The following is a 23,170-nucleotide window of genomic DNA, read 5'->3' as shown; positions in this document are numbered from 1 at the left end:
TCTTCTATCTTCACTATTTATTTGGGTTCTTTGGAGACCATTCCAGCTGTGTCTGGTATGTTTGCCAGCTATCAGTTTGTGGCTAAACTTCAGAAGCAAAACAAATCAGTGTGGAAATGAGCATTTTGACCCATCTGTTTGAATTTTTTCCACTTATATAAAGAGAATCAATAAAATCAGCAGAATATGAAGCAGCAACAGAAAGAGCAAGGAGGAACTGATGAATGGATAATCTGCCCCATTTTTATTGTTAGATTTGTTTGTTCTACATTTTTTAAAATGGCATTCGAAGCAGAAAGCAGTTTTAAGGAGTAGCTGAAACAAGGACTCAGTTTCAGGCAACTGGCTGATTGGCATGTCTAGTATATAAAACATACATGAGATAATATGTAATTTTGTATTCCTGTTGTGTATTACAAATATTATATCAGCTTATTCTGCTTGTCCTTGATTCAGTGTTGGACACTATAATTTTGCTGACTGAATGATTTAGGAAAAGGTCTTCTAAGGTATTTCAATTGTTCTTGCAACATAGCCAAGCAATTTGGGGAAAAGTCAGGACTTACCTAATAACATATCTTGAGCTTGCAGTGAATCAAAGCATGCATTAAGCCTGCAAAAAATAATGTAATTATAGTTTTTAAAATTTTGTTTCCATTAGGGCTTTTGTACATCTGAGCACATTATGAAGCTGTGTGGGACTTAGAGCTAAGAATCAGGAAGTCACATTCAGGGAAAGAAAATAATTTACACTTCAAAAGTGCTTCACACAGCATGATAGTATTTACAAGAGTTATGAATAACTGCATAAACTTGACAGGTGAAAAAAAAATAAAAGGCCAAGAGCTGAAGAATTTAAGACATCTTTCTTACAATGATTATTCAGAAATTTTTCTGTAGTGGCGTTGTGTAGAAGAGTAAGCTACAGTTCGAGGCACCATGGTAAGTAGGACTAGATACAGCCCTTGCTGATCTCACCTGGTGAGTTCTTGAATTTTCTATCAAGAGTTCATGGGTTCTGAAACCAGACAGCTAAACCACAGCTCCTTCAGTCAACAAGTATTGTAGCTGCCTTCTCCATCCACTGTATCTGTTAGATTCTGAATTGCAGGAGTACTTGAGCTTGGCAATTCCATTCTCAGGAAGCCTTGAAACTATGTGCCTTGGGAAGTCACTTGTACAGATCCATGTTTCCTTCATTCCAATAAAGTCTGGCAGTTTTTTTAGTAAGCAGCATTGTCCTCCTTATGGTTTAGTCTCTGTTGTCTGTAAAAGCAGAGCAGTTCTTTGCTTGCTTGCAGGTAATAGCATATCCAACAACAAGCTGCTTTGTTCCTGATACCCAGGGAGCAAGGAAAGTGCTTATGTCCTGTATGCTACTTTGCTCTTGAAAATTTGTGATGCTCAGTAACAGAACTGAGTTGTGTGAGTGTGTGAGAACACAGTTTAGAGAAAGAGAAATTCAGCTCAGTTGGTTTTGTTTAAGTTTTTAAAGTTGTCTTGGGGATTTTATTGCACTGAATCTTCTCCTAGTGCCTCAGGTTCTGTAGTGCTGAGAGATATCCTCTGCTCCAGAGACATTGTTGCAAATGTCAAGGCATGACTGTGAGAAACAAAAAGTGATTGTGTTTAAAGACAAACATAGTTGCTTTCAGTCTAAAACACACTCAAGAAGAAGCACAGTTTATAGGATGGTGTTATTAATTCAAAAATTTTAAAAAAGAAAATTAGTAGCTAGTATCTGCAGTCCTGGACAATGAAATAATTAGCTAGGTCATCCCAAGCTTAGAGATGTCTGGAGAAAACTAAATCCGTCTCCCTTTTCTTCTTTCTCTTGCTCTCTGGAATTGAACAGATCCTTTTTCTGCTACTGTTGATAGTGTTGATGATGCCATTCCAAACCTAAATCCTTTCCTTACAAAAACTAACGATGCTGCTCATCTGTCTGTGTCTTCTGATGTATCTACTTTCACCAGTAGGACACCCACACATGAAATGTTTGTTGGTAAAGTACCATTTTAAACTAATTTCCTATTTCCTAAAAATTTTAACATTATTTTAGTTTCCAAAATATGTTTTTACAGCCTTTCAGAAACTAAAAGCTGGTCATTTGGGGCTGGTTTTGTGCTATGTTAAAATTTGACTTAGTAGCTGTGCAATAAAAATTGTGTTAAAATCCTTGCTTGGCTGCCTAGATAGGATTCTAACCTGATGTAAAGAAACAGTTACAGTTAGAGCAGCTGCTTGAGTGCAGTTTTACAGTCTCTTGTACTTGGAATTTTAAAGTAAAATGCTGCATATGCCTGAGAAGTAAAAGAAAATGCTGTTACTTTCTTCCTCAGGTTGAAATGCTCTTTTTAAACAAAGGAGCCTAATCCAATTTTTTGAGTAGTGGATGTTTTTGCCTCAGTCATGTTGTCATTAACAAAGTTGATAAGGCCATGCACATATTGATGCATAATTTACTCACTCTTTACCTGTGGGGTAATAAGCTAGTGACTCACCTGCTAAAAACTGTTCATATCTTACTTTGGAGATGGTTCAACATGGCTGTCTCACTAGAAATCCTTCTAACATTTGTGTTGGTGCAGCTCTATAGTAATTTAATTACTTTTCAGTATGAAGATTCAGTTTGTTTTCATAGATGAAAAATCACTTAATTACATGTCAATTCTATTAAACAAAGCAAGTTTAAAGACAGTTGTACACCACTGGCTGTATTTATGCCAGTTGAACCTCACTAGAATTGATGAAAGAAAAATGCAGACTATTAGAACAAAGAGTTTTTTAATACCTCTGGTACTTGTTAACAGAGGTAAAACAAAGGGATTGTGTCTTTAAAGGTATTCATACTACCTATACTTTGTCAGCTTAACTAATTAGTTTCCTAGCCTGTCTTCATTGGAAAGACAAAGCAAGCAAGAAAAATATATCTTTAAATATATGTAAAATACTTTTAGTTGGTACTGCTATGTTTTAATCTGTCTTGTCTGTGCTTCAATTAAATTTTTATGGCTCATGCAAATGTAGAATGGTTATTTGAAATACAGCTGTTTTTTTAGTAGGATGATTATTTAGTCAGATTAGTTTCCTCTGTCTAACTTGTTCTGCAGTCACACAAAAAGTTGCAGCAATGCAGAGTTGTGAACAAGGACCCTGGTGGGTTTTTGTGGTGCTTTCTGGTCTTTGTGTTATTTATTACATGAGAGCTCTGAAGTCACTGGAAATGGATGGCATTGATACATTACATTCCCTTCCAGTGTCTCATGCTTTAAGGATATATCTAGAACCAGAGGGTGGCCTCCTGACAGATTGATATGGGACAGGTAGATGCAGTTTTAGCTGTAGCACAATCAAGACACTATGATAATGTGAATGTGGGTTTAAAATAACTCTTTCTGGTTCTTTAGATCATTACAATCCATTTACTCAACTAAATCCTTTTGTGGCAACCAAATATGAATATACTTCAGGTATAAGAAAAATGCCTTGAAGCTTTTACACTCATTTCCTCCAAGGGTGTAAAACATGGCATTTGATTGGAAAAAAAAATTGTTCCTAATATAGCTGTTCCTTTGAAATTGTGCTTTCCCCTTTTGTGTTAGAGATTGTGTAAATATGTTTCTTACCGTCTGTCTGATGTGTATTGATTTCATTCCATTGGTTCTATGTTATTAGACTATATGTGGATTTATAGACTGATGTGAAATTAAAGTTTTGAATAGTAGATAAACAGTGTATCTTGGTTCTCTTTCTGTAACTCTCCCTCTTCTCCTTTCCTGGCTTTCTCTCTTGTGTGATACTCCTTATCAGATTCTTTTTGTGGTCCTCAAGCTTATCCTAACGCTTCTCATTTCCACAATGAGCCTTCTTCTGTAGCTGGTCTATTTGGAGGTAGGTAATGGGATGCAGCCTTACCACACACACAGAAATTTGAATGTGTTGTGTGCCTAGAACTAGTAGGCATGTTACTGACTACAGAAGTGCCTTGTTATAGTGGCTCCCACTATTATTCATGTGCTTGTGCCAGGTGTGTGGTCACAAATGATATGTACTTTTTCAGTTTGTGCCAAACTAAGGCTTGTTTAGTCTAAACATGAAATGAGTATCTCCCCATTTCAGGATCTCTCTTAGTTTACTTGTTGCTACAAACCACACAAAAGACATGCATGTTTATAAGTAGCTTTCATCTTGCTCTACCTCATTGTTTTTAAGATAAAGGGATTGGGATGTTCGTGCTGCTTACGGCAATTTTGTTGATATATTACTCTTAAACAGTGCACTAAACTAGTGTTAAGCTTTTCAGCAGAGCCGGAGAAAGAGTCTGTGCTGCATTAAAGTACTGGCTAATCATTGGTGCAGCTGTGTCACATCTGTGTAGTAACCCCATATTGGTAATGATTCTGGAACAACATCCTGATAGTTGCTAGAGAGACTGTAGGCTGTGACAGGTTATAATCTGTCCAGACCAGGTTGAGCAGGGTGTGTAAACATTGCTGCAGTGCAAGGCTTAGGAATATCTTCAGTAAATGGTTTGTGGAAGGCTTAGTTCTTAAAAGTCCCATAAAGTCCCATTTTGGTTTAGTATCCTTGCGTAAAAATCAGTGAACATCATTTAACAAAAGATTAAATACTACAAATTACTCTGTTCCCTTTGTTCCTTATTAAAAAAACAGGATTATTAGTTTCTCTCAAATCTTGATGTTCAAACAAGTTCCATTAAAAATACTGACCTTTGCATCTTTCAAAATATCCCTGTTAAACAAAATGCCCTGAGTTGGTTGATAAGTTGGTTGGTAGGATTTGATCTTTATCAGGGGCTGATTCAAAGGAGTCCTTCATATTGTTTTGTCTTGGAGATGGTCTCATCATCTTAGTTTCATAAAACTTGAAACTTCTAAAATGTGAAAGCAGCTTATTTTGGTTGAGGCTGATTGCTAAAGCAAAATATGAGCTATTGTAAGTCAAGTTTTCTATTGGTACAGGCACGGTTTTAAGAGTTGCAGGACATCCCATCAAAGGAATTCCTATCTGCAGTTCAGAGTCTCTGAAATGGCTTGTTACAACTTGATGGTATACATGTCATAAAGATACTCATTTTGGTTTGTTGATTATTTACTCTCTCTTTTCCCACATTACTGCTTCTCATGTTTTGCTGTATGCAGTTTACTTAGATTTATTTTTAATGAAAACTACATTGTCTAAGTTTTAGTAATGGAGTTAGGAGTCTTGTGTTCCTTAAGACAAAAAGAGGCAGGTAATCTGAATTCGGGGTTTTTTTCTGTGAAATTTACGTTCAAGAATAACATCCTGTAGTTATTAACTTTTTTAGGCAAAATGTGACTTATTTTAGAAAAACAGTAAGATTGAAATGAGGTGCTGTTGCAGCAAGCGAAATGAAATCCAAGAAGTGTTCTTGGTCAGTTATTTCTGCCCACTGCAGTGTTTTATGGCTGACATAGTTGTAATCCTTTCATTTCTCCATATCATACTTTTTGTTAGAAACCAGAAGAGCTAATTTTCAAGGTGGTTTTTTTTTGCATTTTTTTTTTGGTGCTTTTCATATAAAGCAATAATTACTTCTGTTATTGCCTGAATACTTCTGTGATGCACATGCATGTGCTTATGATCATATATAACATTAAAAAATACTACAAACAAATGGCTTCTACCTTCTTTTTTTACTGAACTATCAATTAATGCTGCTGAACATCATATGCAGTGCTTTATGCTGCAATAAATTTTCAGTATTAAAAAAAATTGTGTAATTGTAGAAAACTACAGATACATGGAAGATAAATGAAATAAGTTTAGACAGCACTAAGAGTTGAAATATGACTGTACTCCCTATATCTTGCCATAATTTCTAGAAATTTGACTGCTAAACATGGTCAACTGCAAAATGTGCAAAACTTGAAACACGTTCATCGCTAGCCAGCTTCTTTTCCTGGAGAAGCATGGTGACTTTTTCCTCAGTAATTTTATTGTAAGCATATGGTAAAAGAATAAGGAAGGTATCCAGAGATTAAGCCGTTGCAAGGGAGTGTCTTATGGCCTGTCTGTTCAGCTTCTGAGACAAAATCTTTCTTTGGAGGAGTAACTTCAAATAAAGACCAAATAAACTGCTTGGTGTCAGGGTGTAATCTGGGCTTTTGAGGTATTCCTAGTCTTTCTGCAGTGCTGAAATATTTATTTGGCTTGTCTAGCATAAAGGTGGATTTGTGGGAAATGCTGTATAAAAACATAAAATTTCTTTCTTTTTTTCCGCACAGGGTTCACTCCATCTCCTGTTGCTCAACCACAGCCATCAGCTGGCCTTAATGTTGACTTTGAGTCTGTGTTTGGAAACAAATCTTCTAATGTTGTCCCAGATTCTGGTGGTAAGACACTTACTAAAATAAATGATGTATGTTCTTTCCTTTAATTTATTTTACTTTTGAGGTATAAATCTCTTAATATGTATTGACTTACACTACTAGGACAGAGTTTCAGATGAAGAAAAGAAAACTGATTTTAAAAGGTCAATAATTAACAGCATTAATAAAATAATTTCTCTTTACAGACTATTTCTACGCTCTGCTGAAATGTTAACACTGATTTCCCCCACTTAAGTATTTTGTACATTAAAACTTTACACAGTGAACAGCCTTAATTTTTATATGCTGCCAGCTGAAATTAAATTGGTGTTTGTAGAGTTTGGTTGGGAGAGGTGAACTTTCATCTTCATTTTATGCATCTACAACATGGTTTTGACACTCCTTTGCCTTTTCTTTTGACATTAAGATTGCTTCAGAAAACGATCAGTTAATACACAATTTGGATTGAAGTCATAGTGCTCTTTCTGTTCGAGCATCTGGAAAGCAGATATTTTCTGATCTTTTGCATTAGGCTCTTGACATTAGATTTTTTTTTTTTGTACTTGATTTGCTAAAAGCAAATACATGTTTTTGTAAGATTGAAACACTTTATATATTTTTTCTTTGTTTTACATTTTGCCTGCTTTACTGTCACTATATGAATCCATTCCATATAAAGTTGTCCTGTAGGTTAAACCACTGAAGTGAAATCTTATTTCCATAGTAAATATCTTTTTTATCAAAAGGTGTAAGTTTTGTACTTCTTGTATAGAGCATCATCACTACATTAAATTTTGTATTTTAGCCATTTTGTTGACCTTGCTGTCTATTTAATTGAATGTCATGACATTTGTAGGAGGTCTGTGATTCAAATCACTTATGTTTCTCATTCCAAGGCTTTGATGAACTAGGTGGTCTCCTAAAACCAACAGTGGCCTCTCAAAACCAGAGTCTTCCAGTTGCCAAAGTACCGCCTAATAAATTAGTGTCAGATGATCTGGATTCATCTTTAGCCAATCTTGTAGGCAGTAAGTATGGAACCACTAAGCTGTAAATACTTACTGATTTCTTTTAAAAAAACAGAATTTCAGTAGTCTTTTTCTCCCTTGTGACAGATTTGGGCATTGGAAATGGAACTACTAAAAAGTAAGTATGCTTAATCAGAAGTTGAGCATTTGGATTTTCATGATAATAAATTTTCATGAATGTACTTCTTGAAACCTGTGCATGCCAACGTAATGTTATCCTTCAGAGCACATGTGGGACTGTACTTCTTGTACAAGGTGTAATGAATTGTTGAGAGCTGTTGGAAGGTGACTGTGGACTGGGTGGCAGTGACAATGATAGCAGCAGGCAAGTTGTCCTCTGATTCCTTTCAGACTTTAGGTATATTAAAAAAATTAGTTCATCAAAATGTTTCTTTGTAGTTGTTGCAGGTAGTAATAGTGCTCCTTAAATACTTGGTATGATCTGAGTGAGAGCAGAGTGGTTTTAAATATTGTGAAACTGCAACCTCAGTCTTGAGGCTGACCTTTAGACAAGGTGAATTCTTAAGAGGGGTGTGTGTATTCAAGGGTAGCAAACATCTACTCTAGCAGCAAAGTTGAGAAATGGGATTGGCAAATTTCAAGTTTATTGGAACCATCTGTGCCAACTCTGACATCATTCAGAAATCTAATATGCTGTCTAGAAATCTAACTCAAACATCCTGACTCGAGTCAGATACATTAATTTACCTATTCTGGACAACTTGACTGAGATGCTGAGGGGATTCATGATGAACATCTCCTACTCTTCCAAGCCAAAGCATATTGTCACAAAATTTTTCATCAACCCTTTTGCTAAATGAGTTTCATTAATAAAAGAAGCCTCATTTCCAAGTGGAAATGGTGTTTACCTGAGAAAGTTTTATTAGAAAGTCCAATGTTTTCTAACAATTTTTTAAAAAATTTATTTGAAGTGATGTAAACTGGACTCAGCCAGGTGAAAAGAAACTAACAGGTGGTTCCAACTGGCAACCCAAGATTGCACCTACCACTGCATGGAACGCTCCAACATTGGTAAGCAAATGCTCATTTTAAAATAGTGAGTTTCCTGCAATTTAGATCTGCAGGGTGATGTATAATGGGTGAATTTGAAAATGGTCTATAGTTGCAGTAAAAGGGTAATAGAAAATTGAAGAGGTAGTTAGTTGGAGCTGTGTACTACTGGGATTTGTTTTTCTTGGCTGTGTTATTCTAGTAAATAGTTTGTGATGTGATGTGCAGGTTTAGCATGAACTTCAGTAGTGTTCGAGCAGCCTCTCTCATGGGAGGTAGTGGTCTCTGGGTTTCACTCAATGGACTTTTCAAGTACATGTGAAAACAGGACAAGGGGCAATGGCTGTGAACTGACAGAGGTCAGGTTTAAATTAAGTACTAGGAAGAAATTCTTTACTGCAAGGGTGGTGAGGCTCTGGCACAGGTTTCCTAGAGAAACTGTGGCTGCCTCAATCCCTGGCAGTGTTCAAGACCAGGCTGGATAGGGCTTTGAGCAGCCTGGTCTAGTGGAAGGTGTCCCTGCCCACAGAAGGGGGATTGAAACTAGGTGATCATCGAAGTACTTTCCAACCCAAACCATTCTATCAGTTTATGGCATAAAACTGAATTCCAAGAAGTGAGAAGGTACTTTGCGGTGTGCGAAGTGTGAAAGTGACCTTCAGGTGTTCTTATAGGTCACACATCATTACATTGTAGCTTGGCCTGCTCTGGGGTGGGAACTGGCCTCGCTGATACTTGCAGAGGTGTCTGTGACTACAGCTTTCTTGATGTGTGTAACTGCTGCTTTCCTGCCCCAGTGTGTGCAGTTGCTTTTAATCCATGTCAGTTTTGATGAGCAAGTTCATGTCTATTTTAACAGGTAGTATTGGCAAGGATTTTGGGGTAGCGATGTAGAGGGAGGGCTTTTAATTACACCGTAAGACTTTACAGAGGTAGTTTTCACAGTGTTCACAGAACATTTTTTGTATGTGAATCCTACTCACCCTTTCACCAATGACCTGGAGAGCTATACATGGACAGAACAGGTAACAAACTGCCCCCAAGGACTTATTGCATCTGAATGTGACTAGGGAAGGTTGAGTCCACAGTGTAGTAATGCAGGATTGTGGATTTGGAAAGAAAGGACTTTTCTCCTGGGATCTGCCATCTCTTCCCTACCAGGTGTCCCCTATCGATGCACTACATGTTTTTTTTAGGGAAAAATATGTTTGGGGATCTTACTGGAGGGTGTGTAGATATTGAAGGAATTGTAACTACTTACCTGCATTAATGACTGGTGGTTAGAGTTTACCTGTGTGCTTAAATCTGTTTAATAACTCATGTCTTTTATCTGCATCTTGTGATGATAAGTCATTACATTTAACAGCTTTTATTATTGAGAGATACTGTTGAGACACTTCCTGTGAAACTGTTCTACAGACATAAGAAACTTGAAAAAGAAATAATGTGAGGGAAAAAAAAAAAAGCTTTGTTTTCCTCTGCTGGTCCCTTTATTGTGGAGTTGCTGCTGCTTGCTAAATTAATATGCTTTTGAAAATCTTTGGTGAAAAAGGCATATACCAAATAAATGGACTATGCAAACCAATGTCAAACCTAATACCAATGATAGTATCACAGGTGTGTTGTCTCAGTGAATGACTTGAATTACAAGAATGTGTTGGAGTAAACATTTAATGTATTTGTGAACTAAAATGCTATCTGTGTATATTCTGTTGTGTAAGTATTTGCTTCTAATCCAGTGTTATTGCATTATGTAATTGTTCTCCCTGGGAAATACAGAATGGCATGCATTTTCCACAATACGTAAGTGAAACAACCCACAGCCTTTTTGCAATCGACTGGCATGCTGATATTAACCACTGCTGTTGCAGAATCTCATAACCTCCTCGCTATTTACACATTTCTCATTTGAAAATCTTTGGTGTGCCAAAAATTGAGCTTTTCCTAGCATACACAAACTTCATAGGTGGTGTGCAGGCTCTTGAATCGAATGATGGCATGGGAAATACCAAGATTATTTTTCCTTGCTTTAAACTGTACCATCTGCTGCCAGAGAGCTGGGATGTGTGTCTGTGCTGCCTTTAATGCATTTGGTGAATTCTGAATGAAGATAAAAATATTGTGTTTGAATAACTGCATGAAACCTCACAGGCTTCTGTTATACGTGGCACTTGATCCACATTTATGGTAGATCTTGATATTTTTTTTTTTAAGTGGGGAGAGACCAATATGTCATGAATTCTCATATGAAAAAGAAGAAAATTAATGCAGATAGTTTACAGAGGGCAAGAAATAACCTGTGCTTGCTGTCTGAGGAATGCAGGCTTTCATTTCAAAGGACTTCTTTCTTTATGTCAGCAGTAATATTGGTCTTTCCCTGTGTTCTGTTTTTATGCCAGGGTAGCTCTGTAACTAAAGGGTGGTAGGTCCATATTTGAGCACTCAACAATAAGTTTATTCAGCATGTTTGTGTAGGTGTGTGTACACAAGCAAAACAAAAAAGAAGTTGTTATTTTTAGGATAGCTGTGCCCGCTGTTTGAAATACGTGGCAAATATGCTGTCCAGATGATTTTCTATCTGTTCTCATGGCAATTGAAATGCCAGTTGTACTGGCTCTACTATATAAGAAAAAGCAGCTGATACCTTAGAACTGAATTCAGAAGCAGCTTTTCTGATGCCCTATTCTTGATGAAACAATTTATCTGCTTTAATTAATCCAGTATGATTAATAGTTTATTATTTCCCTCTTTTCTGTAGCAGTAATGTCTGTGTACCAAGAAATGTTTATGGTGTTTGTCTTGATTAGAAATCCCCACAGCAAAAGCATGAAAATTAGTGTTTTTTTTTCTAAAAGGGAAGACTAACAGGGTGTGGAGTGGATAAAGACAGCAAGTTATCTGAATATCTGTAAGCACCAGTTTAGTCTGAAAAAAAAAATTCCAACTTTTTTGTCCTTGTAATAGTTAATACTACTTTAGAAGGTGGATAATAAACTGTAGAATAAAGAATTTGGCGAAGAGATGAAGAACTGTCTCTATTTTTCTAAGAGTTATCAGCTGTTTTTCTATATATATATATTGCCAAGCTGTTTACAAAACAAATTCACCCAGTTTTTGTCTGTTGACAGCAATTGTACTGTGTTTTCGTAAAAGTACAGTGAGCACATCAGGGTAATATAGATGTATCCAAGTACTAAATGTAGTCAAGTACTAAGAGGACTTTTAGCATGTCTTGCTAAATGAATGCAGTGAGGAAGGAAGAGGGAATGCAAACTGGCGATTCCTGTGAGAGTCTAATTTATATCAAAGCCTGCTGGGAGAATCCTCATAGAGTGTCCATCCTGACTAAAGAGAATTCCTCTAAGTGTCAGCAGAAGCAATGGTAATTTGGTCTTTCAGTCTTTCAAATTCTCTCTTCAGACTCCTTGTGTACCATTACTTTAGATACTGAAATACAAGTATATACTTCATGGGATTAAAAAGTGCTTCTGCTTCATATTTTCTCTTAAACTTCTGAGTCTTGTGCTGTGTTCTCTAAACAGGATGTTGAGAGAGTGGTAACTTGCAGTGTAGTTCAAACAGCCACAATCCTTATGTGAAAAAAGCAAATACATTATTAGAAATTTGCCAAAATGGCCCAGAAACTTTAGCTTAGGTATTGTATTCCATTTGAAATAATTAGGATACACTCTTAACACCAGACTGCAAATCCTATTTATTCTTTGCTATGTTCATAATAAGCTCAGTGCTGCAGTTGATCCTTAGAAAGCAATGTCGTGGAGTATGCAGCTGATCTCTTCTCCTCTCAGTTCACTACTCTTTTTCACACCAGGCACCCCCTGTAATGGCCTATCCTGCCACAACACCAACAGGAATGATGGGCTACATGATGGTGAGTGGAATTCCTACAACTCCAACCAGGCAGATGCTATATATTGTTTGATTGCTTATAGTTTGGTAGCTCTTGTTTTCCTGAACTATTCTACTGAAGACTGAATTTCAACTCCCATTCATTTATTCCTCACCAAATGATTAACTTCTGGTTTTCTGAACCACTTACATTCTGTTTGTCTGAAATTAAGTCTGCCCTTCCTTACTTCACTTGTTTTATTCATAAACTTCTGAAAACGGAGCTAGATCGTGTTTAAGGTCCCTTCCAACCCAAACCATTCTGTGATTTTGTGAAAATTAACGCAGTGTTTGTTCTTGGTGGTCTTTATTGGCATAGGAATAAGTGTCAATATAAATATAAATAGAAATACCATGTCAATATAAATAGCTGCTTTCAGAACAGAAATGCTTTCTTGGTGAAGTGAAGCCTTCCTTAAATACCTTCTGCTGAGATTGGGAGCAAGTATCTGTGATGATTAATGTTACAAAAATGCAAGTTTGTGACACTTCAGTATGGTGTGGTTTTGGTTGAGAATTGCATTTGTTGGTGACACACCAGTGCCTCAAGGCTTTTGACATAAACCTGACCTTCCTGCTTTTTGCTCTGAAAATTTTTGTTCTTCCCTTAAATTTTAAAATATTTCTGAAGTTATATGCCTTAGCATTTTTCAGTATGATTTCGATGCAGCACAGCTTTCTTGGGTGAATAAAAGGCATGAAAACTTCCTTCAGGCAGTTATTCTATTAAATGCCTCACAGATTAAAGGAAAAAAAAATAAGTTAAATGTTTCATCATATAACCAAATTAGTTTAATGGTTTATAACTTGTATGCACTCAGTAAGTGAACTGCAGAAGTGGCCAGCTGTGTTCTTGAGGGCCTCTTGGGAGAGTATCGTCTTTCATGTCATTACCCATTACCATCCATGAACATATTGTTGATCAAAGCTCTTATGGTTAAACTAACATTAGGGTGGATTCAAACTTGATCTGTAGAACTTTGCTCTTATGGTACCAGCAGCATATTAATAGTTATTCTGAGTCAGCAGCAGGGGAAGGTAACATATATAGTATACGAGAAGTAATCTTGCTTGTTATGTTATGTTGTTGTGTTACGTTTAATTGTGGAGTTCAAATGCCAATGTGAAATGGAAGCTGGAATTAAGGAGCCATAACTCTGTTACCCTGAGTTGCTACTGTTTGTTCAAACATGTGAGGTGGGCTGTTACAAGTGACCAGTGCGTTCCATAGCACACCCTGAAATCTCCCCTGGCTCATTCAGACTTTACTCAGAACATTTACCGTAAGGAATCTCTGAAATGTTGACTCAATTTATAACCCTTGCTGTAAAACCTTTTAGTTTTTCATAAAAGCAGTAGTGGGGACCAGAATTCTGAAGATAGTCCTCTCTAAATCAGACTATTCCCTTATGTTCCCATATGTTGCAAGCATGCTGGGACAGGCTGGCTTAGTGCTGTAGCACTGTGCCTGGGCATTCCCTGGCTGCTGCTTCCTGTGTCTTGGGCCAGCAGTTGTTTGGTTGTTCTTGCATTTTTTTATAGGGTGTTTTCATGAGGGTCAGTTTATTGAATGGGTTGACCCTGTGATTGCCCATACAGCTGATTGGAGGAGGAGTACCACCACCACCAGAATTAGGGAAAAGCTGCTTGGAATGGGGATTGCTTCAGTAGGACTGCTGCTGGCTGTCAACCCAAGCCTGAGGGGAATGCCAAAAGCGGTGCCAGAGATGGGCATCTGTGATAAATATAACCTGACTTGGAAGACAATTAATATACATTAAACTCGTAATTTGGCTCAGCTGGAGTGTTGGTAACACTTTGACTCTGAATGCATATTGACTTATTATTGATAGCAAGTACAGCTCTCAGTTTTCAATTTTGTCCTGAACTCTGTCAGCACTGCACTGGTCTCTGCAAAACTGTGCTTGTGCTTTCAGAGGCAATCAAGGCAGTGCTGTCAGACCTTGCGTTTGGGAGCAGAAGGACCAGTACAAATGCTTGTCTAACAAGTGCTCTTAGTGCTCCAGATCTTTGCAGCAAGAGATTGAATGGGCTCAGTTGTTACTGAGAAAATTCCTTGGAAAGGCTCTAATATTCCTTTTTGGTAACCTTTATTTGCAGAATATTGTAGAAGGATCTCACATGGTTGCGTATCTCAAATATGACCAAGACTTTTCCCCCATTTGCCATTTTCCTTTATCTCCTTAAATACTTGCAATGTGTTAATGCTGTGTGTGATTTCATGCTGTCTGGGTTTTTTCAGCCATCACAGATGGGAGGCATACCAGTAATGACACAGCCAACTTTGATATACAGTCAGCCAGTCATGAGACCACCAAACCCCTTTGGCCCTGTACCGGGAGCACAGGTGTGTATATTCAAATTATTGGTGCTGGGAATGAATTACACGAGGCAGTTTCTTTAGAAGTATATTTAATATGTTAATTTTATACATAGATGTAACTAATATCTCTTATTTGTGTTGGGCAAATTATTGCATTAGCCCAGTGGTTCATGGGAGGCTTGCTTCCTATCTGCTTGTATCCATGTTGACAGCAGCAACTTTGTGTTACCAAAGCAAAGACAGTAGGTTTCTTTCAGGCATTGTTTTTCTGGGAATGTGACAGTGACAAAAAATAGGAAAAGCTGATGCCTGTGCTTTTAGCTGAAGATGAGCTTTTTCCCCAAAGTGATATCCCATGCTGCTTTATTCTCAGAGTGTGTGGCCTTGTGAGATTGGCTATTACAGCTTTTTCTTAAGTATGTGTCACTGTTCTTTTCCCCTGTTACACTTCAAAGAATTACATTATAATTTACCTGAGGTGTAAGGCATGTGTTTGTATTACAGCATTTTGCAGGGGCCAAACAGGGTGTGTGTAGCCTTTTATGTCCATGACTGCATTAGATGGGTTTGAAAAAATTGTAGAATCAAACTTGGTGAAACCTCAGCGTACCACTCAGTTGTTCCTGACCATCTCAGTGGGAGGCACATGGTGTGTCTATCTAGATTTAACCGTGGTGGTCTCCACTGGGTTTTGTGTTCTTCCATGGCTTTGCAGGAGACTGCATTTGCAGCATAGTGAAGACGTGCAATAGCAATACTGACCATGTACCTGGCCTTTCCCTGTTAAGTGCTGCCATAGATGGAGTGCTCCTTAAATCCCCTGTTACCCCTTTCTCGGGATGTGTTGTCTCCAGACTGATTACCTAACCTACTGGAATAAGTGTGCCAAAGGGCCACTCTGAACTGACTGCATCAATACTGGGGTTGAATATGTGCCTGTTAATGGTTTGTTTTACTGTTTGTTTTACAAATGTCTGTCACTGGGAAATCTTCTGTCTGAACTCACTTTTATAACCCAATAGGCATCTTAAGAGATGGGCTTTTTTACAGTAGGAAAAAACATTTTAAAAAGTAGGAGGAAGAGGGGATGGGTGACCACTTTTATACTATTCTTGGAAAATTCTGAGGTCATTAGGACTTTGTGTTTGTGAACTGCAGTTAAAAGCAGAGCCAAGTTTAGATGGCAGACTGAAGCTCTGGGATTAAATGTGGTTTGACTCACCTATCAGATGTTTCTTTTTCTAAGTTCACTCTGTACATCAGATTTCTCTTAGAAAAGTGAAATATATTGTGCCTTTATTTTGATCTTACTATAAAGAGTTCTGTCTCTATAGGTGACTGTTTAAAAGTATTTATGTATAACTTCACTTAGGTATAGGTTGGTGTAACTGCAGTGTTTGGGACTGGACTGTGGAGGGAAGAGAATTCAGCAGTAAGCTGGAATTAACAAGAGCCTCAATTGAGGCCTCCAGTGCCTCAGTCTGATCCTTTAATAAGAAAGGTTCTGCTGTGTGCTGCCAGTGGTCTATATGCCCATTGTCTTCTTCAAAATACAGCCTTGTGGATAGGGTTTTTTTCTAAATATCTATTTAAATGCCTTATCTGAAAGGGATGCTGTTAGATTTCCTTCGCTAGAAATGCAGTTCTCAGCTGGCTTTCTCTTGGACTTTGGAGGGCTGCTTTGCACCTTCACTGTCACTTAAGTGGTTTGGTATTTTTCTCATGGGTTTTATACCATTTCAAGAGGACAAATAGTGTTTATGACAGTTTTTAAATATTGACCAAGTAAAAGAATCCTCAAGGGATAGGAGTTTTCTCTACATGAGAAAAATAAAAATTGAAGTGATCCTTAAAAAAATAAAACAAACCTGCCTATCTGCCTGATTCAGTTATGAACAGGTAGATGGGTCTGAATAGCTCAGTGAGCCTTTCTGCTTCATTTGACATTGCAGGGTGTGGCCTAGGTTGAATCCCAGCTGACTGTCAGAACAGGAGAAAGAGGAATTAGTCATAAGTGAGGTGTGTGGAGCTATATTTATTCTCTTATCTGACAATGTTTGGCTCCTGTGAGAATTAATTTCTTTGAAAACACACGCTTTGAGTCGGCATTTGCTGTGACCAAGAAGGGTTTTCCCGGAGACACATAGTCTGTGTTGCTGGAAGTTGTTGAGTTTTTAGAAACCTGACATGAGTAAAGCATCTTAAATGAAACAAGGGCTGCATGTGAGAGCTTCCCCATACACAGCAGAGTATATTAATGTATAGCCATGGAGGGGAATTACACTTTTATCATGCTGACTTTACTGTGTGCTGAGTCTTGAGGCTCTTCTGAGAGTGTATTTCACAGTTTCAGTTTAGTCAATACTTTCATTGCGCCAGAAATAGAAAAAAGAAAGTAAAAGAAATAGAAATGTGTGTTCTTGGGGGTCAGTAAACAAATCTTAAAGAATAAATAATGGTTATCTGAAGGGCACAGGCTCAAACTGCCCACATGGATCACTATAAACACCATTATTCTAATACTGGTTTTCTTCCATGGCATCATCACTGCCAAAAACCAAATTGTTTTTCATATTTACTTTTAAAGCACCAGATTATACCACCTCCAGTCTCCTAATAGATCTTGGGTGTTGTCTACAGTAAAGAAAGCTGAAGATACTTAAAAGCATGATGACAGATATGAAATTGTTGCCAAAAATTTTATTGACAAGTTGTAGTGAGTGGAGAACACACTGGGAAGATAGGCATCTTAATGTTGTGCAGTTTCTGTATAAATTAAGCTGCTGTTTATAACTTGATACTCTCAAGGATTGGTCTTAATAAATAAGTTTTTTCTATCTCTAGACATACCTATTTTGCTTCTCTTCCAAGTGTTCTCTTTACATGCTCACAACTTTTTTCCTAATTGTTGCAGTCAAAAGCAAGGGTAGTTTGGTTTTTAAGGGTAAAATAATTTGAAATAATTGAGAATGAAACTAGAAGTCACATCTTCAAAAATCTGAGTGCAGAAGGCATTCATAGTTTTGAAAGGTGTGTAATTTTTCTTTGAAAATATTTATCTTGCTGTATTTCCTGTCTGAGAAAGAAAAGTTTTCATCATGATAAAATAGTGGGCATTACCCACTGCAAACTATTATATTGTGCTAGCCCAGAACAGTGAGAATGGTTGGAGTTGTTTGATTACCTTGTGGCTGGTGATGGGGAAGTGTGTGTGTGTGTGTGTGTCTGAGGAGAGGGGCAGGCTGAATCAGTGGCTCCAGCAGAGGGATGGCAGATGTGATACAGTACAGCAAATGCCGAATGTTCCAGACAAGCCAGATCTGACTGATGTACAGGGCTGGAATGTGTCTGCCCATCACAAGTGTCACAATGTGCAGCAGCAGGGCTGGGCTGATAAACCAACAACGGTGGTGTGTTGTTCAATATAAAATGGTACAGTTAGGACAAATCCATGTGCCTTCACATGTCACGTGTCCTGGTGTGATTGTCCCCAGAAGGACATGGCCTTAGGAGGGGGAAGGAGATGGGTAGTGCAAAGTTTAAGATTTAAATAGAATAAAGAAATCACTCCACCTACTGCCAACATCTAAGTAGATTGTAACACTGCAGTTGTTAACACAGCCAGTTGCACATGGCAAGTAGCAGGAGTGACCACCTGGGTGATGGAGAACAGGTAAATGTGCAAATGAGTAAGTTGGTTTGTTGGATGAGTTTTGTGGTTGTTTTTTGTGGGGGTTTTTTTTGTTGAAGGGTGTTTGAAACTGTAAGAACAGGGTATGTAGTTCAGGACAGGCTTATGCCAGAAAGTAGACCTTAGAGATGCTTGCTTTGGCACATTACCCCTAAAATATATGCTAAAACAGCTTGACAGACTTGTTTCATGGGAAACTGGAATGTAGCTAATGATGGCAATCAGCCCAGTGTTTGCTTATGGACGGGTTCTTAGGTTTTACTGGGACTCCAGGGAGCTAGCTCTGTCTTGTTTGGAGGCAGTGAGAAGTGATGGCTGATGCTGGAGGTGTGACTAAGCTGTCTGAGCAGCACGGTGCGGTGCATTTCACATCACACCAGCTCTGGGCAGTGGGGGCACTAAATCCACAGCTCCAGTTAGATCAGCACTAGAGAAACTGATGGCCAGTGCTGTTGTTTTAAATGCTTATCCTTAGAAACTGCTGAGAGTGGTTCTGGTTTTCAGACCTATTTATGAACAGTAATCTGAAGCCGTGCAATGTAGGAAACTGTCTAACTATACTTTCCATGTATTTTTTTTTTTTAAGACCTCCTTTTCAATAATTAGAGGAATCTTGTTAAAATGTGTATTTACTGCAAGATGTTGTGTCCTGTCTAAATTTAATTATGGCATCTAGGTAATGGCATTGTCAGGCTTTTTCCCTCAGATTTTAACCTGAACAGGCTTCCTGAAATATCCCCTGTGTCTGGTTATGTGCTGATGCTGCACAAGTTACTCTAACCTACCAGTCTTCCACACTGCTTTCAAACTGGGATGTTACTTTGGACTTGATATGGGTTGGGTCGGAGATTTCCCAGCTCAGTTTGATAGAAGTTTTAGTGTGTGACTTCAAGGCATTTGACCATGAAGAGGAAGAATGTCTCCTGAAATCAAGTGGCAGCAGGCATTCTTTCTGAGGTTAGGATTCTATTGGACCGTATCACTAGTCTGCCTATGACTTTCCAAAGGGAAAAACCAAGTTTAAGAGGGAAATTCTGACATCCTGAGACTGCTTCTTAAGCATTTCCCATTCTGTCTCATGACTTTTCCATAATTTATTTGTGGTGACTGGATCTGAGTGCCCCATTGTGAGTGGGGCTTCAGAAGGAGATGAAGATTCCAATGCAGATCAAGCACGTACTGATCCTGAAGGAAGTCCTGCTCATGTGGTTTCCGAGATAGACGTTCATGTGAAAAGTTTAAATGTGCAATGGCAATATTTACACTTGGAGCACTTCTGCAAGCAATTCCCATAAGCAGATTCCCTGTCACGCATAGGTTGGCGGGTCCCTGGCATTTCCAGAGGAAAAGGTCTTCATGCAATGTTGTTTGCCATGGACACAGAGTGCAAGTGACTTGATTCTGTACAAACTGTTCCAGTGAGGAACCCAAATTGGAGGATGCTGACTTTGATTTGTAACTGCAAAAACATGCATGTTCTACCCAGGGGGAGGGCAAGTAGGATTTAATGAAACACTGTTTATAAAAGGAAAAGTATTAACACAGAAGGGAAAATAAATGAACAAATAGCAGATACTCCTGCAAGTACAGCCTGCAGATTATTGGTCCTTCCCAGCAGCAGCAGTTGGAATGCCAATATTACCCACCTAAATTATGTGCTTTATATGAGTTTGTGGTGTGATGCTTTAGGTACACAACTGTAGGATGCAGTTTTTGAGTGTACAGACTATCAGTCTCAGTCTTCAGTTCTCACCTAAAATGGCCACAGTAGCAGTTGAAACTCTCATCCTGTTTCCTTTTTTTTATTTCTTTTTTCCTCCTACTCACAGAATATATCCTGTTCTCCTTCTAGGTCCCAAACTGAGAATTATCTATTCTCTGCTATCCAGCCTTTTTTTTTTTACACATCCTATTTTGACAAGAAAAGATGCTGAGAGCTATTCCTTCTGGAGAAACCATCTGGAAAGCTGCCATGCTCTGGCCAGACCCCAGCATCATCTCTCCCTGCCAGGCTGTAGTTTTCCCAGTAAAGCAGGGAGAGGACTAACCTGTTTCACAGGAGTCAGGCTGAATGTTTTGTATCTTCTTTTGAAGAAAACTGCTGTGAAAGTGTTGAGGTTATCTGCTTGTTTGGGAAATGCCACTGGTATTTCCTTTCTGGAGGGTCATGTCCTGCTTGTTTATGCATTACACCAACCTTTGAAGAGGCTTTGTTTTCCATATGACCAAACACCTTGTTTTAATAGTTGACTTCTGCCAAGTTTGCCTCTTAACCTCCCCTTGTCCTTTCATTACACGTTCAGCTTTCATATTCTGTCATTCTGAGACCTTGTTTTCTTTTTCTTTCCCTTTCTCTGTCGTCTTTCTTACTAGCTGTCTGCAGCATCCAGCCCTTCCAGTCAGAGTCCTCACAGAGCCTCAGGAAAGGATCCCTTTGCAGAGCTCTCTCTCCAGGATTTCTTGTAGAACAACTTAGGTATTGTCCGTTATTCTGGGGAGATGCTGATGTTTGTGATATGAAACAAAAATAGTTCTAATTCAGGTTTTATTACCGTGGCTAGAACTGTTTCTGAAGGAAATAAAACCAAATCTTGTTGAGTTGGAATCACTGTGGAAGTGATTTGGAAACTCTGTGTATTTAACTTCAGCAGTTTAGAGGTTGATTGGAAATAGAACCAGCTCATGTGGTACTTGCTGTCATTAGGGGGAAGGAACTGGTGCTCCCTGGTTATTTACCATCTCATCAGGAGAATGTTCAGAGTTGCCCATTAGCAGCAGAGCCCTGAGTGCTGCTGGCAGAGTGCTTGTGCACTTCCCTGTGGCTTGGCCAGAGAGTTCCTTTCGTGCAGGAGGAGGTGCTTGTTTCGCATGTGCCAGGGATCCATTTTGGTACAGAGCTGCAGTGGAGTTGTGTTGTTTTTGACCAGTCAGGGACAGGTGGGAATTGAATAGTAAAATGAGTGAAAATGTGAAAAAGAAATTCAAGAATACACAGTATAAAGAGAGAGTAGGCTTATTGCACACAGCAGCTGCTTTTCTTCGTGCACGTCCTCTGGTTCAACATGAAAAATGACCCTGAGTTCTCTTCATAATGGTGTTGGTCTGTGTTATGCTGCCGCTGCTGACAATATTGCATGGATAACTAGTTGAGTTTTATTTTTAATGCAGAGCTATTCCATAGGCTGGTGTCGTTGGAAGAACATCCTGATGGCTTTTGGTTGTTTCCTGGCCCTGATTTTTTAAAATATTTTATTTCTGTTCAGAACTTCAGATCATGGGGTAGCTTAGGCATCAGAAGAATGGAATTTTTTGAAGAAAAAAGGTTTAGAGTGAAGTCCTACTTCTGTTGCATGTTAACCCCAGGGTTTTTCATCTTTCCAGATTCAGTTTATGTAACTGTGTTAGATGGAAGAGAAAGGAACATTTCCAAAAAGATGTGCTCAGCAGTAAACTCCCAGTTCCAGGAAAAAAATGAACTTCAGTCTCTCAAACTCTCCTCTTCCATTAAGTGATGCAGTGAAATGATGAAGATCAATGAAGGAAGCTGGGACACCTCCATAAGAAGATATCAGTACACAATACAAAGCCAAGAATTGCCATGAATTAAGACCAAGATCTATTTTTGTCCTGGTGACTAACACGTCAATACTCTCAGCTTCTAATAATATCCTTAATTGGTAACGTATGAATGGAAGCCTTTATTCTGGAAATTGATATTGGTGTTTGGAAATGCTGTCTGGATTGGAGATGTGTCCTTTACCGTAACTCGAAACAAGACTCTGGGCAAGGGAGGGTCGAATCCTAACTCTTAATTTTGCAGTTACCTTTTCTTCAGTCCTCACAAATGTAGGCACAGCAGTAATGGAAATTAACTTTTTTTAAAAATTATATATTCAGTTTGCAGTAGACATTCCTTATGTATTATTGTTTGTATTTATTTATGATTATCAATTTAACATTAATATTGTATCAAAAAAAACCTCCTTATGAAAATGAGTATGGATGTATACAGTATGTCTGATTTTTATCCACAAAGAATGAATCTGATTCAGAATGCTTTTCAGCTGACATACAGAGCACTAAATATTTTAAAGGTCTGAATCTCATGAATTCTCAGTATATATGGGAATTAGGGAAGAGCTGTAAAATGCATTAATCCTTATAGTCAATTCTGTGCCTAGGATTTTGCAAGGGAACAGTTAACTGACTAGAAGAAGCACTACATTTTTAATTCAGCATTAGTGCATCGGGAAGGAACTTTATTGCTTTGTGCTTGGCATGTCATTATTTTTACATTTGACATTATAAGGCCTTTCCAAGATGAATGTGAGGAATTGCTTTCACTTTTAAGACTTTCCTTCTTTTCTGTAAAAAAAATAAATTGAGGTGTTGTGTGTTGGGGGGGAAAGCCTTTTCATTTGGCTCATGCCATGTTTATGATCATGTACCTTTTAAAAGTAAAAAAGGGGAAGTAGCTTCCTTACATATGTCTAGTGGGTATTTAGTTCACGAGGAAGTAGCGCTGTTGATCGGTGCTTTGTGTAAATACATCATAACTTTTGGGTGGAGTAGGCCTTCAGAAGGATAGTCAATGATACGAAAGCAATTCTGTACATGAATTAAGCATACTTGCTGCATTGTCTCTGCAGATTCTATTTTTGTTTAAAATATTAAAATGTATGTTAGCAAAAATGGGTGGATTTTCAAATAAAATGCAGCTTCCATAGAACTTTTGTTACGGTATGAAAGTCTGAGGTTCTTTTCTTTTTGCTGCTTAAAATGTGCACTGATAATTGCTTTGTTTACTTAATAAAATACCAAATGTATTTCA

The 23,170-nt window shown here is 38.1% G+C and overlaps 1 protein-coding gene across 4 annotated transcripts in view; it reads left to right on the top strand.

Moving 5' to 3' along the window:
• Positions 1 to 23,170, top strand: part of PICALM (phosphatidylinositol binding clathrin assembly protein) — a 66,858-nt gene extending 43,688 nt beyond the window's left edge. The window contains exons 13-23 of one of the 4 annotated variants that reach the window (XM_088068986.1): positions 1,856 to 2,005; positions 3,814 to 3,894; positions 6,273 to 6,380; positions 7,253 to 7,384; positions 7,472 to 7,502; positions 8,317 to 8,416; positions 10,175 to 10,198; positions 12,228 to 12,287; positions 14,568 to 14,672; positions 20,713 to 20,815; positions 21,721 to 23,170. In XM_088068986.1, coding sequence (XP_087925112.1) covers positions 1,856 to 2,005; positions 3,814 to 3,894; positions 6,273 to 6,380; positions 7,253 to 7,384; positions 7,472 to 7,502; positions 8,317 to 8,416; positions 10,175 to 10,198; positions 12,228 to 12,287; positions 14,568 to 14,672; positions 20,713 to 20,805 — 884 coding nt within the window. In that variant the 3' untranslated portion in view covers positions 20,806 to 20,815; positions 21,721 to 23,170. The remainder of the gene's footprint in view (positions 1 to 1,855; positions 2,006 to 3,813; positions 3,895 to 6,272; positions 6,381 to 7,252; positions 7,385 to 7,471; positions 7,503 to 8,316; positions 8,417 to 10,174; positions 10,199 to 12,227; positions 12,288 to 14,567; positions 14,673 to 20,712; positions 20,816 to 21,720) is intronic. The other 3 variants (XM_005516158.3, XM_014250622.2, XM_014250624.2) reach the window with 3 other exon arrangements.

The sequence above is a fragment of the Pseudopodoces humilis genome, chromosome 2, assembly GCF_049639895.1.
Source record: "Pseudopodoces humilis isolate 2021_Gansu_Grassland_sample_001 chromosome 2, ASM4963989v1, whole genome shotgun sequence".
In the NCBI taxonomy this organism is placed as follows: Eukaryota; Metazoa; Chordata; class Aves; order Passeriformes; family Paridae; genus Pseudopodoces; species Pseudopodoces humilis.
The sequence above is the reverse complement of the archived record's forward strand: the minus strand, read 5'-3'. Positions and strand labels throughout refer to the sequence as shown.